The sequence below is a fragment of the Petaurus breviceps genome, unplaced genomic scaffold, assembly GCF_028583685.1.
Source record: "Petaurus breviceps papuanus isolate PSGF00001 unplaced genomic scaffold, PetGlider_PUasm1.0 151, whole genome shotgun sequence".
NCBI classification, from domain to species: domain Eukaryota; kingdom Metazoa; phylum Chordata; class Mammalia; order Diprotodontia; family Petauridae; genus Petaurus; species Petaurus breviceps.
In genome coordinates this window covers 272,924-289,567 of record NW_027185712.1, presented here as the reverse complement: position 1 = coordinate 289,567, position 16,644 = coordinate 272,924, and the positions used below count along the sequence as shown (strand labels likewise).

The 16,644-nt window shown below is 38.0% G+C and overlaps 1 protein-coding gene across 3 annotated transcripts in view; it reads right to left on the bottom strand.

Annotated features, from left to right (window-relative positions):
• LOXHD1 (lipoxygenase homology PLAT domains 1) overlaps window positions 1-16,644 on the bottom strand; it is a 267,332-nt gene that overhangs the window by 69,737 nt on the left and 180,951 nt on the right. For all 3 annotated transcript variants that reach the window (XM_069077562.1, XM_069077570.1, XM_069077574.1), the window contains 3 exons: window positions 12,053-12,262; window positions 6,612-6,747; window positions 5,209-5,417 (listed from right to left, as the gene is read on the bottom strand). In XM_069077562.1, coding sequence (XP_068933663.1) covers window positions 5,209-5,417; window positions 6,612-6,747; window positions 12,053-12,262 — 555 coding nt within the window. The remainder of the gene's footprint in view (window positions 1-5,208; window positions 5,418-6,611; window positions 6,748-12,052; window positions 12,263-16,644) is intronic.

Here is a 16,644-nt window from a genome sequence, read left to right as displayed (position 1 = left end):
GTCACTTAACCCTGTTTGCCTCAGTTTCCTTCTCTGTAAAATGAGCTGGAGAAGGCAAAGGCAAACCACTCCTGTATTTTTAGCAAAGAAAACCTGAAATGAAGTCATGAAGAGTCAGACACGACTAAAACAAATGAACAACAACATTGAAACACTAGAAAACACCAGCAGGTTGTCAGATTTGTTCCCTTTTTTTCAGAATGTCACAATCAGATGTATTGTTTTGGACATGGCTAATGAAGGAATTTGTTTCTCTTGACCATATATACATGTTTGCAATAAGGGGTTCTCCTTCTCAATGAGGAAGGAGTGAGTGGGATGAAGAGAGGGGAAATTTTCATTGATTAGAAATGTAATTTAAAAAATAAAATAAAAATCGCTGGTCAAAGTCATTTCCTGCTATATGAGCTCCTCATGGGGCAGAGAGATCCTACTTCTTTGGCTCTCTCCCCACTCCTGACCTGCCTGCAGCTATTACTCATATTATCAGCTGCATAATTCCTGGTAGGAAAATCCTCCCAAGGCCAATGCCTCTGCAGCTGCTGAAGATTAAGAACCCAGACTCCACACAGAGGAGATTAGCTTTCTGTGCTAAGATAGCCATATTGAGGCATGGAGTTCTTGGGTGACAGCTTGGGATAAGGATAATGGTTAGGAAGAAGCCAGTCTCCTCCCTGCCAGATTGCAATGCAGATCGGGGGTGGGGGGATATCTGCTCAATGTCTCAGATTTTTAGGCCCAGGAATCTGGATAGAAAAATAGGGGAAGATGCTATAAAAGCATAAAAGTGAGTTGAATACTTTGTTCTCACAGTTTGAGCTCTACTCTTACTATTGTCTGTTCCCTTTTCCCTAGGCCCTGTGATTCAGTTGAAAGAGCACTGATCTTGGAGTCACTGGACCTGAGTTCAAATTCTGGCTGCTTCTGCCACACATTATCTGTGTGACCTTCAGCCATGTAATTTCTCTGAGCTTCAACTTTCTCATTTGGAAGATGACAATGTTGGATAGATTTTGGAGCTCAGTCCCAGGAGGACACAATGCCCTTTAGTTATTGACAGCATCCTAGCCTGTACCTTAGGGTTCCTTCTATACAAAAAGCAAGTCTGAAGACCTGGATTCAAAATTCAAGTTCACACTTTCCAGCTGTATTACTACTTTCCTTTTCTGTGACTCAATTTCCTTATCTGTAAAATGGGGACAATAATAGTTATTCTACTTTCCTCACAGGATTGTTGTAAGGAAAGTGCCTTAAAACTCTTTAAATGTTACATAAAGGGAACTTTTTGTTACAGTAGTTAATTCTAGCAGTGTCTTATTACTTACCACTCCAGGAAAACCTTTATTATTCACAGTTAATTTCATGGCATAGAAGAATAGCTAGTAAATGTATGGACCAAGCTTCTGTTTACATAAATATTCCCAAGACTCACAGGTGTTTTCCTTTTATCAATAAATAAAAATTCAATTATATTTTACCCATTGGATTAAATTTTACTTACAGGATTAAATAAAATTTAATGCATTTTATTCTACTGATGGGCAAACGCTTGTTGACAAGACGCATTAAGGCAGACTTTAGTCTGGACTAATAACTTTGATAGCAGAATTATAAATAGAAACACCATTGGTGAATTTGCACAGTCACTATGTGCTCAGGTCCATCCTGGGGTGCCATGGGACAAGCAGAAGCATAAGACACCTATGTTTCTGTACCTGTCTCCATGGGGATTATAATTTAGCAGATGAGACAAGAATAACACACATGTCAAATCATATTCTTTTCACTTAATTGAGCATTATTGGGGGTTTAGATGGAAAAGGAGAGAGTCAAAGGATAGCTATCTATGCTAAACTAATTCTTTGTTATTTCAGCCTACTTTATTAATGTAACATTTCTTCAGAAACTTGTTTCATAGAGCAATTTAAAAACATTTAGAGGCTGAAATGGAAATTTTATCCAACAAAAATAAAATGTGCAGTTTGTTGAGAAGAGATAAGACTGTGTTAGTGAGATAAAGGCCATTATCTCACCTCCCCAATGATTATTCAGAAAGGCCAGGCAGCCTGGGATAGCAGGAAGAACCCTGGTTTTAGAGTCAGAATCTCTGTAAAGCCCTGGTTCATCGCCAGAAATCTGGTCACTGAGGAAGAATTTTGTTTTATTTTATTTTTTGGTCAGGGCAATTTATGAAGGCCATCTCCTGGAGCAAACATATTGCAATCTTTACTGGTGAAAGGAGAGCCCAGACTGATAAAAAGCCAAGATTCCTGATGTACTGAAGCAAATGCAGTGAGGAAGAGAGCTGTGGGATCTCCAAAGCAGGTGAAAGATGACCTCTTAGAGTACTCAATTTTAGAGAAGCTTCATGAAATAGTGGATTAGCACTGCACTGGGAGCTGGGATATGAAGGTTCCTCCTCTGCTGTGACCTCAAGCATTGGTGACTTCACTTCCTCTAAAACTCAGTACCCCCATATGTAAAATGAGGAGCTTCAGTAAGATGTCCTTTGATATTCTTTCCATGTGTAATATCCTATGATATTACTTTTGCCAATATTCTAACTAAAATTGTGGAAAAAATCAATAGTATAATTTTTTTTTGGAAATAGCTAATTTCAAAATACATTAGGTGTTAAAAGACATTGGGGCAAAATGTGTTATTTGACCACTTTTATGGCTAAGAAAGCAATACAAGTAAAATGTAAAACCAAGCTAAGCTTCCAAAGTATAATCTACCTTGAATCAACCAACACTGACTAGTCATGTGAATACCCACTGGTGAAAAGTGGAGGTTTGGGAGGAGATATGGAAGAGGTATTTTGTAACAAAGTCGACTCATTGGGGAATGGCTAAACTAGTTGTGATATATGATTGTGACGGAATACTACTGTGCTGTAAGAAATAATGACTTATTGATTTTAGAAAAACATGGGAAGACTTGCATGAAATAATGAAAAATGAAATGAGCAGAACCGAGAGAATGTTGTTTACAGTAATGACAATATTGTTCAAACAATAACTGTGAATGATCAAGTTGTTCTGATTATAATAAAGACTTCCTTTCTATGAAGGAAGATGTTATCCATCTCCAGAAAAAAGAACTGATAAATAGAAGTATGAATAGTATGGTCTTACATATATTTACATATATTTATAAATGTGTCAAATGATGGCCTTTTCTAGTTTGGGGTGGGGAGGGAGGGACAGAAACAGGTAGAAACTTAAAATGTAGCAAAAAAAATATTTTTTAAACCAAATTCAACTCAAGGAGAATTTGTATTTGAACTTGTTGAGACTCAAATTCCTCTTTGATTCATGCTTAGCTTTAACCTTGGTAAAAAAAAATTATAGTGTACTACTAACAGATATGTGACATTTCAAGTTTGCTGCCGTGTAGTGGTTGCTTGAGATAATGTATGAAAATTGAGATAATATATGGAAAGCATTTTGCAAACCTTAAAGCCTAAGTGTTAGCTGTTATTATTTTTATTGTTGACATTATTATTCAACACATGTATATAAAAAACCCTACAAAGGTGATTTTTCTCAAGCATAAATCCAAATACATCACCTCCCTGCTCAATAAGCTCCAGTGGTTTCCTATTACCTCCATGACCAAATATAAACTTCTCTGTTTAGTATTAAGAGGCCTTCGCAACTTGAGCCCTTACACATTTGAAGATACACACATGTTGGCATACTTGGAATCCCTGAACACAATACTCTACCTACCATCTCCAAACCTGTGCATTGGTCTTTGCCTATGCCTGGAATGCTCTGCCCCTTGACTTCTATTGTTTGGTTCCCTTGGTCTTCAAGACTCAGTTCTAGTCCTGCCTTCTGCAGAAGGCTTTTCCCAGTCCCTCTAATTGCTAGTGCCTCCTCATCTCAGATAATCTTCCACTTACTCTGTACATGTCTGGTATCAGCCTAGTTATTTACATGTTGCCTTCCTGTTAGAATGTACACTCCTTGAGGACAAGGCATGTTTTTGCCTTTCTTTATACCTCTTAGTACAATACTTGGCATGTAATAAGTAATAATTGCTGCTAACAACCAATAATAGGTATTGACTAACGCATATAGGATTTTTAAAGCATGAATACTAGTAATAACATAGTTTTTATAACACAATAAACTCCCTTTCTAAATGTTTTCAGTTCTATTTTAGACACTTTATTTTCTTGACAGGAATCATTCTATCCCATTCTGTTGGAGCAAAGCCAGTGTTTTAGTATAGTAGAATGAACAGTGGAATGGACTCCAGCTATGTTACTTATGACCTTTACCACCCTTCCTAAGTCACTTAGCCTCTTGTGGCTTCTGCTTCTTCAACTATAAAATAAGGGGGTTGAACTGGATAATCATTAAAACCCCTTTCTAACTCTAACAGCTTATGGATCTATGAGTTCAATCCCAATATGGGCCACGAGTTTAAACCAGCTGGTTATTTCATAAATTGTTTTTGTTAAGTTGCTTTTCAATCATATCCCACTCTCCATGACCCCATTTGGGGTTTTCTTGGCAAAGATCCTGGAGTGGTTTGTCATTGCCTTCTCCAGCTCATTTTACAGATGAGGAAACTGAGGCCAACAGGGTTAAATGATTTGTCCAAGTGTCACTTAGCTAGTAAGTGTCTGAGGCTGGATTTGAATTCATGAGGAGCAGTCTTCCTGACTCCAGGTCTGTTGCTCTGTCCACTGTACCACCAAATTGCTTGGTTACAAAGCACATTTTCATCAAACATGAGTTCCGCCTTTCATGACAGGCAGCTATCTTGCAAATGTGAATCTTTGACCTTCAGAAGGAAGACTAAGTAAGAGGATGGATGGTTTATTGCAAATCTGTCTTCCTTAACAGGGAAAAATAGGTCAAAACTGTGATCTCAACACTGGGTACATGAATTATCCCCTTTGGGCAAATCAGACAATGTGAACACTAAAAAGCTAAGCAGCTTGCTTGAGACCACACAACGGGTTAGTGTCATAACTGAGATTAAAACCTGAGGTCCTGATTCTAAGACTGGCTGTCTTTCCATCATACCATGCAAGCTATGTTCTAGGACTTAAGGGAATATTCCCCTTTGCTTTCCTTTACTCCTTTCACCTTCAGTTCCCTCCCATCATTAGTGCCCCTGTGAAAAGTCCCTCTTTACTAAAGGGCTGGCATTGTGAATTTCAGTCCAAGGGACCCCAGAGTCTGGCACCTCTATTTTCTTGATGTCTCCTACATCCAGGCCTACGACGTAGAACTTCTCCACAGAGCCACAGCTGAAACCCTTCTTCGTCCCTGGGTAATCCAGCCAGATACGGTTGGATACTTCATCATCCTCCCCGATAATGATGATGAAGGCACGGCTATCAGTGGCTGCATCCTTCTGCTCACCGGTGGTGATGGTCACATGGTAAGGAATCACTGCAACAGATGCCCAGGGACCCTGGTTGTGAATGGTGTATAGCAGGTGAGGGGACACAAACTCCCATTGCTATAAAGCTGACAATAGCTATTAGAAGTCATTTAGTCCAGTCCCCTACTCTAAGACAGAATTGTCCTAAGCCTTCCCTGACTGGTCAATGACTATTTTGTTATCTGAGGAAGAGGACAGAAGACTCCATAAATATAAGGATAAAAGGAGATAATCTTTTTCATTGGTATAGAACAGGGATCAGCAAACTAAGACCCAACACTTGTTTTTGTACAGCCTGTGAGCCAAGAATAGTTTTTACATTTTAAAAGAAGTTTCATCGTATTAAAAATGTACAAATCATTCTTTGTTCTCTGGTCATACAAAAGCAAGTATTGGCCCATAGTTTGCCAGTCCCTGGTATAGAATTTTATGCTTTTCAAAATGATTTTATAGGCCAATATCTTGTTTGACACAATACTATGAAATAGGTGGGCATTTGTATGGAAAGACAACCTAACATAGTGGAAAGAACATTGGACTTAGTTAGCTGTGTGACTATAGGTAAGTCATTTAACTTCTAGAAACTTCAGTCTAATTGTCTGTAAATTAGGCATAAAGATATTTGTACTATCTACCTCATAGGAAAGCTGCTATTATTATCATTATTGTTATTAACAATATCCTTATTTTTCAGATGAAAGAACATAGGCCTAGTGAGTGTAAATGATACCTAAGGTCACACAGCCAGTCCAAGGCAAAGCCAGGGGTAAGAACCCAATTCCCCAGAAGCTCAAGTCAGTCCTTTTTTCACTACTGCCTGCTATGAGCTAATGGATATGAAAGCATTTTGAAAAGCACATAGAGGTAAACACATACAAGCAATTGTTGCTATGACTGATGGAATGACTGATTGCTTGGAAGTTTCTAGGGCTCTTTGAGACAAAGTGAGGCAACAAAGCACTCATTAAATAGAACAACAACTCCAAATCAACCCTTTACTGACAGTGACTCACTATAGATAGCCCCGTTTTCCTAGCCAAAAAAGGGCCCCTTTCAGCACAGACATCAAGCGGACAGCTCCGGAACTGACTGGGCAGGCACTGAATGTCCATTTTTCCTGCTCCTCCCCCAGCATCTCTTCCCTCTCCCAGGTTCTGTCACCTCCACCCAACTTCCCTTCCCCGCCAAGGGCAGTGTCTTACATGGACCTTCCTGAACATAGTTCACCAGAGGGCCAGTCACAGTATCTATGTCGATTTCACTCATCTTGGAACTGAGAGTCATCTCCCAGAAGTCAGCTGGGCTGCTGCAGTTGCTGCTTCGGTCGCCTTCATATTCCTGACCAGAAGAAATGAAGATCAGTTCTCTCTGAGCCCCAGACAATTTCCATACATTCAGCCTGTCGTCACAGAAATGGTAGAATATGGTAAAGTAAACCCTCTCTTTAGGGTTTAATGGAGCTCGGGTGACAAAAGCTTTCTATGTAGATAGAGGACTGTATTTGGAATCACCGACCCTGGATTCAGGTGTTATCTCTACCTCTAAGTAGATTTACCAAAGCACTTAATTTTTCTGTGTCCCAACTTCTTCATCAGTAAAATGGAAACACCACCTACTTTTCCTTCCTTGGAGTGGTTTTGTTAGGATGATATGAGAAGCATAAAAACACTTTGAAAAGCATATATTATTACACAGGTATATAGCTATTATCATAATTATTATTTTTATAACCTTAGCTTCTACACCAGATACAACTCTAAAAAATACCTATATTGTTGCTGTAGTGCTGAACCATGAATGGCCAAGGAAGATCACAAATCACAAGTCAAAGAGGTGAGGTAATTCAATGTCTTTTATTTTATTTTTTGGTTTTTCGAGGGCAATTGGGGTTAAGTGACTTGCCCAAGGTCACACGGGGAAATTAAATTTCTTAGATTCTTCTTGTTTTGATCAAACCAAAGCTTTCAAGACCATCACAAGATAATTATTGCTAATGATAACAATAATACTTTTCCTTCTAGAGTAATGGCTCTCTCCAAACCTTATCATGTCTCCTGTTTCCATATAATCCCACAGTGGCTAAAGCATCCCCCATTATTTTGCATTTATTTGCAAACTTTTTTATTTGCTTCCCTGTGAACATGTTGCTTTCCCTCCTCCCTCTGCCTTGAGAATGGATTTCCATAAGGGCAAGAAATGTGTTCCATTTTGGTCAATTCATCGCCAAGCACAACGTATACAAGAAATGCTTAAGAAGAGCTTGTTGAATTGAATTCTACATGGGAAGTGACCCTACTTTTATTAAGGTTATGCCAGCAGGGCATGAGCTAAAAGCTCAAACAGGTCCCATCAAGCTGAAAAGTGTTAAATGCAGGCCTGGTCACAGGCTGCCTTTTAAGGATTCGGCAGGGGTTCATCACCAGGGGTGACAAGAGTGACCAGGATCGGGGATGGAGCAGGGTAGAACAGCAACATAGTCACTGTATTAAATGAAATGAAATTACATTAAAATATTTAATAAAGCATGGAGCAATTCTGATCTGCTCATCAGAGGCAGTACTCTCCCACTTCTCAAGAAATCCTGGAAAATAATACAATCATTGGCTTTCATATTTATGATGCTCATTTTATCTTCAATCGACCCCTGGGAGAAAGTAAAACAAAATTTATTTCTCTAATTTTAGAGATGAGGAACATGTAACCTCTTGATTACAGGGATGAAACCAGACATTTGGGTATCCTGGGCAAACAGCATGAAATTTGCCCTTTAATGGTGAATGGGGGTAGGAGAAATAGACATTCCAGGATATCATTATTGTTGGGGGTGGGAAACAGGTCAGCGAGGGGAAGGGGCTGGCCCAAACCTGCTATCTGGGAGTTTCCTATTTTAACTAATTATTCTTGTTAATTTAGCTGCTGAACTTGCAAGTGCTGTCAGCACCCTCTAAATTTGACACACCTGGGAAAAGCCCTCACTGACCCACCCTAGGTATAACTCTTCAGAGACTTGAAGTGATTTGCCTAGGTAGGCACAAAGAGCTAGAGCTTGGTTATTGCAATTTATTGTCTATTCAGGGGTGAGGGGTTTGGAGTATTGCAAGTTAATGGTGAAGTTAGGGAGGAGAATCCTGGGGAAAGGGAGGCAGCCAAAGGAAGCCTCCTCATTCCACCAATGGAAGGTAAAGGGAGGTGGTGGAAAGACAGTGGGTGGAGGGGAAGGGTATCTGCTTCCTGCTTTCACTGCTTTTCCACTCTCCCCCCAGCTCTGGAACAAAATGGTAAAATTGTGATATAGGTGCTTCTAGTACTTTATAGAGTGCTAAGAGCTCTAAGGGACCTAAGAGATCATTTAGTCATCATATACTTAACCTTTTTTGTCTCATTGACATTTTTGTCAGTCAGATGAAGCCTGTGAACCCCTTTTCAGAAAGATGTTTTAATGCATAAAATATGTAGAATCAAAGGAAACCAATTGTACTTAAATTCAGTTTCCAAAATGCATTTTTCAAAAAAGTTCATGGATCCCATGTTAAAAACTCTTAATCATCCAACCTCTTCATCATATAGAAAGGGAAACAAACCCAGAGCAGGGGAAATGACTTGACCAAGGCCTTAGATTAATAACTGATGTACCAGGACTTGAAGCTGGATTTTCTAACTTGGTCTGGGCTTTTTTCACTACACTATTTCCCTCTTTCCACTACTTCTGTCTGCTATTATTCCTTTCTCTTCTCTCTTCCCTGAACATCCCCATCCTATATTATTCTTTTCCCTCAGTGAGGGCTTACATTTGCTATCTGTTTAAAAATATTACTGTATAGTAGAATCTCTGATTCTTCCTAGACATTCAATCACGGGCAAATAATGTGATCACCAAGCTTCATTTTCCTCATTTGTAAAATGGAGATAATAAAATTAATACTACCTACTTCATAAGGTTGCTGTGGAAAAGGTACTTTGTGAACTAAAGCATTAAATAACTGTGAGTTAATATTATCTGATAAATATTTTACATCAAGGTGCAGAATGACCATTAGCACCTCAAGGTGTCACCCTTTCCCACTGGGGTTTCAGTTCAATTTAACCCACATTTATAAAGGAGTCATTATGCAAAAGACACAGCACTAGATGATGAAGACACAGAGACAGAAATAGTCCTCCCTTCAAGGAGCTTATGTTCTCCTGGGGAAGAACACATCCAGAGATAAGTAAATGCAATATAATCTAAGAAGGGGAAGAGTACTAATAATATCTTAATCTAAATATGTAAGGTTCACATAGTAAGAATTTTAGATGCTTTAAGAGATCTATTATGTAGGGAAGATATTTGGAAGCAAAGAAGCCTTCCCGGCTCACTCTTGAATTCACTCTCAGACTATGTTCTCCACTTCTATAGAGTTCCAGAATGTCAGAGCAAGAATAACCTTCGAGGTCTTTTATTCCAGCTCATCCATTTTACGAATCAAGACTCAGAGAAGGGAAGTGATCTGCCTAAGTTCACACAACTGGTCTCCTGATCCCTAGCCCTCTGCTCTTCTCATTGCTACATACTTCAATCAACATTAAGCCTCACAAAGAGCAGTGTGCCAGGCACTGGGGGATATAAGTAAGTGAGGCACTATTCTTGCCCTTGGGCAGCTAAGTGGCACAACGGATAGAGTGCAGGGCCTGGAGTCAGGAATTCTCATCTTCCTGAGTTCAAATATGGCCTAAGGCTCTTACTAGCTGTGTAACCCCAGAAAGTGAGTCACAACTCTGTTTGCCTCAATTTCTCATTTGTAAAAGGGAAAAGGAAATGGCAAACCACTCCAGTATCTTTGCTAAGGAAACCCCAAATGGGATCATGAAGAGTTAAACATGACTAAAATGACTGAACAACAAAATCCCCCTCCCATAGGTTACATTCTAATGGAGTGATGAAATACATAGGCACACAGCTGTATAACAAATTCATACCTGATAAATGTATTCAAGAAATATGAGGTCTAAGGATTATTCCTAACCAGGAAGACCAGAAAGGTAAGCATTTAAATTGGACCTTAAAGTAATTTAAGGAAGCAGGGAGAATAGTGTGAGCAAAGGGAGAGTGATGGAATAGCATGGGACATAAAAGGAAATAATACATCGTTTGGCTGAAGTGTTACATACATAGAAGGAGGTGCAATAGGCATGGTGTATATGTAGAGAAATGCAATGGAATTTAAAGAGGTAACGAGTTGTGATTTAGGAAAAACTTCTAAATGCCTGTTCAGTCATTTTTTTCAGTTGTGTCTGACTCTCTGTGACCCCACTTGGGATTGTCTTGGTGGAGATACTGGAGTGGTTTGCCATTTCCTTCTCTAGCTCATTTTACAAATGAGAAAACTGAGGCCAACAGGGTTAAATGACTTGCCCAAAGTCACACAGCTAATAAGTGTCTGAGGTCGGATTTGAACTCAGGAAGATAAGATGATTAGAGCTATCCAAAAGTAAAATTAACCCCTGTAGATGGTAGTAAGTTCTCCTGACAAGACATCTTTAAGGGAAAAAAAGACATTTGTTATGTATGTTCTAAGTGGAATTCTTGTTTAAGTATGTGATGGACTAGGTGGATCCTGAGGTCTTTTCCAACTCCTGTGATTCTGTGTTTCTATGATTCTGTAAAGCTATAGAAAGTGCAACTGGAAATGTAGGGTAATGGCATATTGTGGAGTATCCTGAATACCAGAACAAAGCACTTATATTACCCTGAAGGAAGTCAATGACCACAAGACAGTTTTGAGCAGAAAAGTGACATGCCTAATTTTATACATAAAGAAGATCCACCTAGCAGTTGTGGGAAGGATGAATCCAAAGAATGAGGGATGGGAGAAACAGAAGCAAGAAGATCTGATAGAAAACTGCTGCAATAGCCCAGGGAAGTTCTAGTAAGGACCTGGACTAGAGTGGTGGTTAAAAAGAAATGAATAAAATAAGGGGGATTTTAAAGAGGTAGAAATTACCAGGATTGGAAACTGATTAGGTGTAAAGGCAAAGCAGAGCAAAAAGAAGAGATAACATCAAGGTTATGAATATACAAGATTAAATGAGTGAATCACCAGTGATAGAAACAGTAAAGTCAGAAGGAGAAGTGGGTTTTGTTGGAAAGATGAGTTCAATTCGAGATATGTGAGTTTGAGGGGCTAGTGAGACATCCAATTGGAGCTGTCCCATTTGGAAATGCATGTCTGTAGCTCAGAAGAGAAGTCAGGCACAAAAAGATAGATTTTGGAGATAATTGCACGGAGGTGAGAGAAGAAACCATGGCAATGAATGAAATTTGTCAAGGAAAGGAAGAAAAGGGTTGAGGACAATGCCTTCAGGAACATTCTCATTAAAACTGACATGGTGCAATAGGAAAGATGATAGGTTTGGAATCAGTTATTGAGTTCAAAACCTGCCTCTGCTGCTTACCACCAATATGACATTGAGCAAGTGATTTAACATATCTGTGCCTCAGTTTCCTTGTGTGTAAACTTATAGGAGGATTCTTAGACTAAATGACTTATAAGGTTTCTTCTAACTCCAAGTTTATGATTCTATCATCCTAAGGGGTCATACTTCTCACCCAGATAGTGGAATATGGAACATGGGTGGAAAAAGTCACTAAATGCCCTCATAGTACCTTCTCATAAAAGAGTCGTTCCAGTCGTCCATCCTCCTTCTTCAAGGACAACCAGCGTCCACAAAGGAACAGAAACTCATCCTCATTGGTATCATTCCAGATTTCAACTTTCTCCACATACCAATCAGCATACCACTTGCTGTTGTCATGGCGGAGTTTGATTTTATATATGACGCCCAGGTCAGCAGCCTCTATGATGAAGGTGTCAGCCTGCAGAATCCAGACAAGGAATGTCACCAGGAGCAAAATCCTGTGTTCCATCTACCTCCCAAAGAATGTTGTGCAGGGATCAGGGGCCCAGACTTTTGTTAGGAGAACAAAGGAGACCTATAGCTTCAGGGAAAAAAATGTTCTGCTACAGAAAATAAAAGTGAAACAAAAGTCCCAAATATAATACCTTGCATTCACATGATACTTTTGCTAAGCTCTTCTATTTTTTTAATAGAAGTATGATTTTTAGTATTCAGATTATGTATTCATTTTTAGTTTATTGCAACATGTGTTATAATGTATTGGTCTAACGTTAATTTCTGTCAAACTGAATTCTAGTTTTCCCAGCAGTTCTAATCAAATATAGAATTCTTCAAGTAATGTATGTTCTCTGGTTTGTCGAACACTGGGTTGATGAATTCTATTGATTCTGATTCATTCTTGTCTAGTCTGTTTCACTAATCTACTTTTCTATTTTTAAACACTACAGAATAATTTTGATGATCACTGAATTTTAGTATAATATGAGGTCAGGAAGTGCTATTTCCCCTTCATTCCTAATTTTTCCATTATTGAAGTTTTAGATCTTTTATTTGTCCCAATGAATTCTATTATTATTTTTCCAGCTCTACAAAGTGTTGCCTTGGTAGCTAATTATTATAGCATTAAGTCTTTAAATTAATTTAAGCAAGTGTCATAATTTTTATTATATTGGTGTGGCCTATCCATGAACATTGAATATCTCTCCAATTTTCAGTTATTTTTTGTTTCTTTAAATGGTATCTTGCAGTTGTATCTATACAGATTTTGAATATCCCTTAGCAGATTGACTCTCAGTTCTTTAGTGCATTTGTAGTTATGTTTAATGAGGTTTCCTTCTTATTAATTCCTTCTGGAATTTGTTTTTGCTGTATAAAGATGCAATTGGTTTGGGGAGTTTATTTTATGTCTTGCTACTTTATTGAAGCCATTTATTGCCTCAATTAGTTTATTTGCTAATTCTATAGGATTTTCTACATAAACCATTGTGACATCAGCACAAAGTGATGAACTTTTGATGTTTAAAGAACTTTCATATATATATATATATCCTGCTTTGTGAGGGAGGCAGGAAAAATATTATTGTTCCCATTATAGACTAATAACCTGAGGACCCAAAAGGTGAAATGGAAAAGCCTATAGTAACAAAACAGGACTATATACCCAATTTCTTGGTGGTATGCCTTGGGATCACTCCACTATGTTATTCAGTCTTCTCATCTGTAAAATGAGGTGAAATAGAGCAAACCTATAAAGTCCCTTAAATTCCCATCTTCCATCTCTCAATCTTTTAACCATACATAGGAAGGAAACTGACCTAACTGGACTAAAAAAATTGATTAAATGGAGGAGAAAAGGATGAAAAAGGAAGGGGAAAGAATCTTGTTGAAATATAACAGCTTCAAAGACAAGAAAATAATTCAGAGTCTAAACTCAAAAGAGGCATTCAAACTTATTCACAGCTAGTGGAATCAGAGTTATTGAGTTCAAAACCTTCCTCTGCCACTTACCACCAATATGACCTTGAGTAAGTGATTTAACATATCTGTGTCTCAATCTCTTGTATGTAAAATCAAGTACTCTGTAATCAAATACTAGTGCAAAAGCAATGAAAAATGGAGGCAGGAAATGGAAATAAAACCCATACATGTAAACACCTTCAGCATATTCTTCATGTGTGCACATATGGCAAAGACTGGCATGGTAATCCAGTTCAGGGATTCTTAAACTTTTTCCACTCACAACCCCTTGGGCACTTCTTATACTGTGGGTTGTGTGGACTTTAGTTGACATTGCTAAGGTCTAAGAATCAGAAGTAGCAGGTAGTGTCTGTGGTACTGAATCTTCCAAAGCAGCAGAACTTCACAAAGCCCCACATGTCTAGGGTCACAGACAAAGAGTGTGTAAATACACTATCCACTATAAATCATATCTACACCTTTACTTTTCATGAGGTACACCACAACCCAGATCAGACATCCAGATGCCAATGTTCCAATTTAGCTTGGGAACTCCCATCCTGGAGTTGAGCTATCGTGATTGGTAAATGAGTTCAAATTTGCCCAGATCACTAGCCTAGCTGACTCCAGATCACATCTTGCCAATTGTCCTACTGCTTTCTTTGGACTTACAAATCAATGTTACTATTATTACATCATATGCCCTGTAGATCAGCTTACCATGTCCATGACTCCTCAGACCAAAACTCTTTCCTTGGTCATCACTGTGGACACATAGTAGGTAGTTAAGCTTTTTTTCTTCATTTAATTTTAGTTACAATGTCACCCTTCTAGAAGCATCTATCTCTCATTCCTATTCTGAAACTGCACCCATACAATCTAGAATGAATATTCTACTCTGTTGGTTATTTGTACACTAGCAGCTTCTTAAAGTAGTTTAGAGATAATTTGGGAGATGATTTTAGAGCAGAGACACTTGGTGTGTGCAATGTAAAGGAACTCTCAAGTCCTCCAAATGAACCCTTTTCTAAAGTTTCTGGTGGTCAGGATACACATACACACATGTATATATATATATATATATATGTGTGTGTGTGTATTATGTATACATGTAGGTATGTATCCTACTCCTGGTCTGGATTTTGGCCTTGGTTCAGAGGAATTATATTTTATTCACTATATTCCCAGAAGAAATGGGTTCCTTATAGAGAAATAGAGATTTCAAAGTCACCCAAAACACAAGGCATCAGAGGCCAGCTATTATGATTAATTTCAGGTCAGTATACATCTAGGTTTATGCCTGAGTTTGATAATTCTGAAGTATTCTTTTTATCTACAAATGGAAGAAACAGTTCAGGAGATAAAGACAGCCTGTGGCAATCAGGTTATAAGCTTGGTTCTGACATTAACTGTGTGGCTTTATTTTTTCTACAATATGGTTTTATTTATTTAATTAAATATTTTTCATTTAAATGTAAGATTTTTTCCTTTAAAAAAAAAGTTCCAAATTCTCTCCTTCCCTCGCTCCCTTTCTTCCTCCTTGAGATGGCAAGCAATTTTATATAGATTTTATATGTAAGGTAATACAAAATATATTTCTATATTAGCCATGTTGCAAAAGAAAACACAGATCAAAAAAATGCCAAGAAAAATAAAGAAAATTTTTAAAAGTATGCTTCAACCTATATTCAGACTCTGTAAGTTATTTCTCTGGAGAGGGGTAGCGTTTTTCATAATAGGTCCTTCAGAATTGTCTTAGATCATTGTATTGATCAGAATAGCTAAGTCATTCACAGTTGATAAATGTACAATATTGCTATTTCTGTGTACAATGTTATCCTGGTTCTGCTCACTTCACTTTACATCAGTTCATATAAGTCTTTGTAGTTTTTTTCTGAAACCATCCTGCTCATCATTTCTTATGGAAAAAATAGTATTCCATCACATTCATATACATCTTATTTGGTCTTTTCCCCAGTTGATGGGCATGCCCTCAATTTCCTATTGTTTGCCATCACAAAAGAACTTTTTTTGTACATATAGGTCTTTTTGTACAAAAGAACTTCTAGTTTTGTACATATAGGTCTTTTCCTTTTTTCTTTGATCTTTTTGGGATACAGACCTAATAGTGGTATTGCTGCTGGATCAAAGGTTATCCACAGTTTGATTACTCCTTGGGCTTAGATCCAAATTGCTCTCCAGAATGGCTGGATCAATTCACAATTCTGTTAACAGTACACTAGTGCCCTAATTGTTCCACACCCCCTCCAACATTTGTGATTTTTCTTTTCTGTGATATTAACCGATCTGATAGGAGTGTGGTCATGCTTCAGAAATCTTTTAATCTACATTTCTCTAATCGATAGTGATTTAGAGCATTTTTTTTCACATGACTATAGACAGCTTGGAATTTTTTTCTGAAAACTGCCTGTTCACATCCTTTGGCCATTTATCAATTGGGGGGGGGGGGTGAGTTCTATTCTTATAAATTTTACTCAGTTCTCTACATATTTGAGAAATGGTGCCTATATCAGAGAAACTTGTTGTAATCCCCCCCACCCACCCAGTTTCCTGTTTTCTTTTTAATCTTTGCTACACTGATTTCGTTTGTGGAAAACCATTAATTTAATATCCTCAAAATTATCCATTTTACATTCCATAATGCTATATTTTGTTTTGTCAGAAAGTCTTTCCTTATTTGTAAATCTGACAAGTAAAAATTTCCCTGCTCCCCTAATTTGTTTATGATGTCTCTCTTTTGTCTAAATCAGTAGGCATTTTTTTTATTAAGGCAATTGGGGTTAAGTAACTTGCTCAAGGTTACATGGTAGGTGTTTCTGGGTGGGTACTAAGTGTCTGAGCCCGGATTCAATCCCAAGTCAT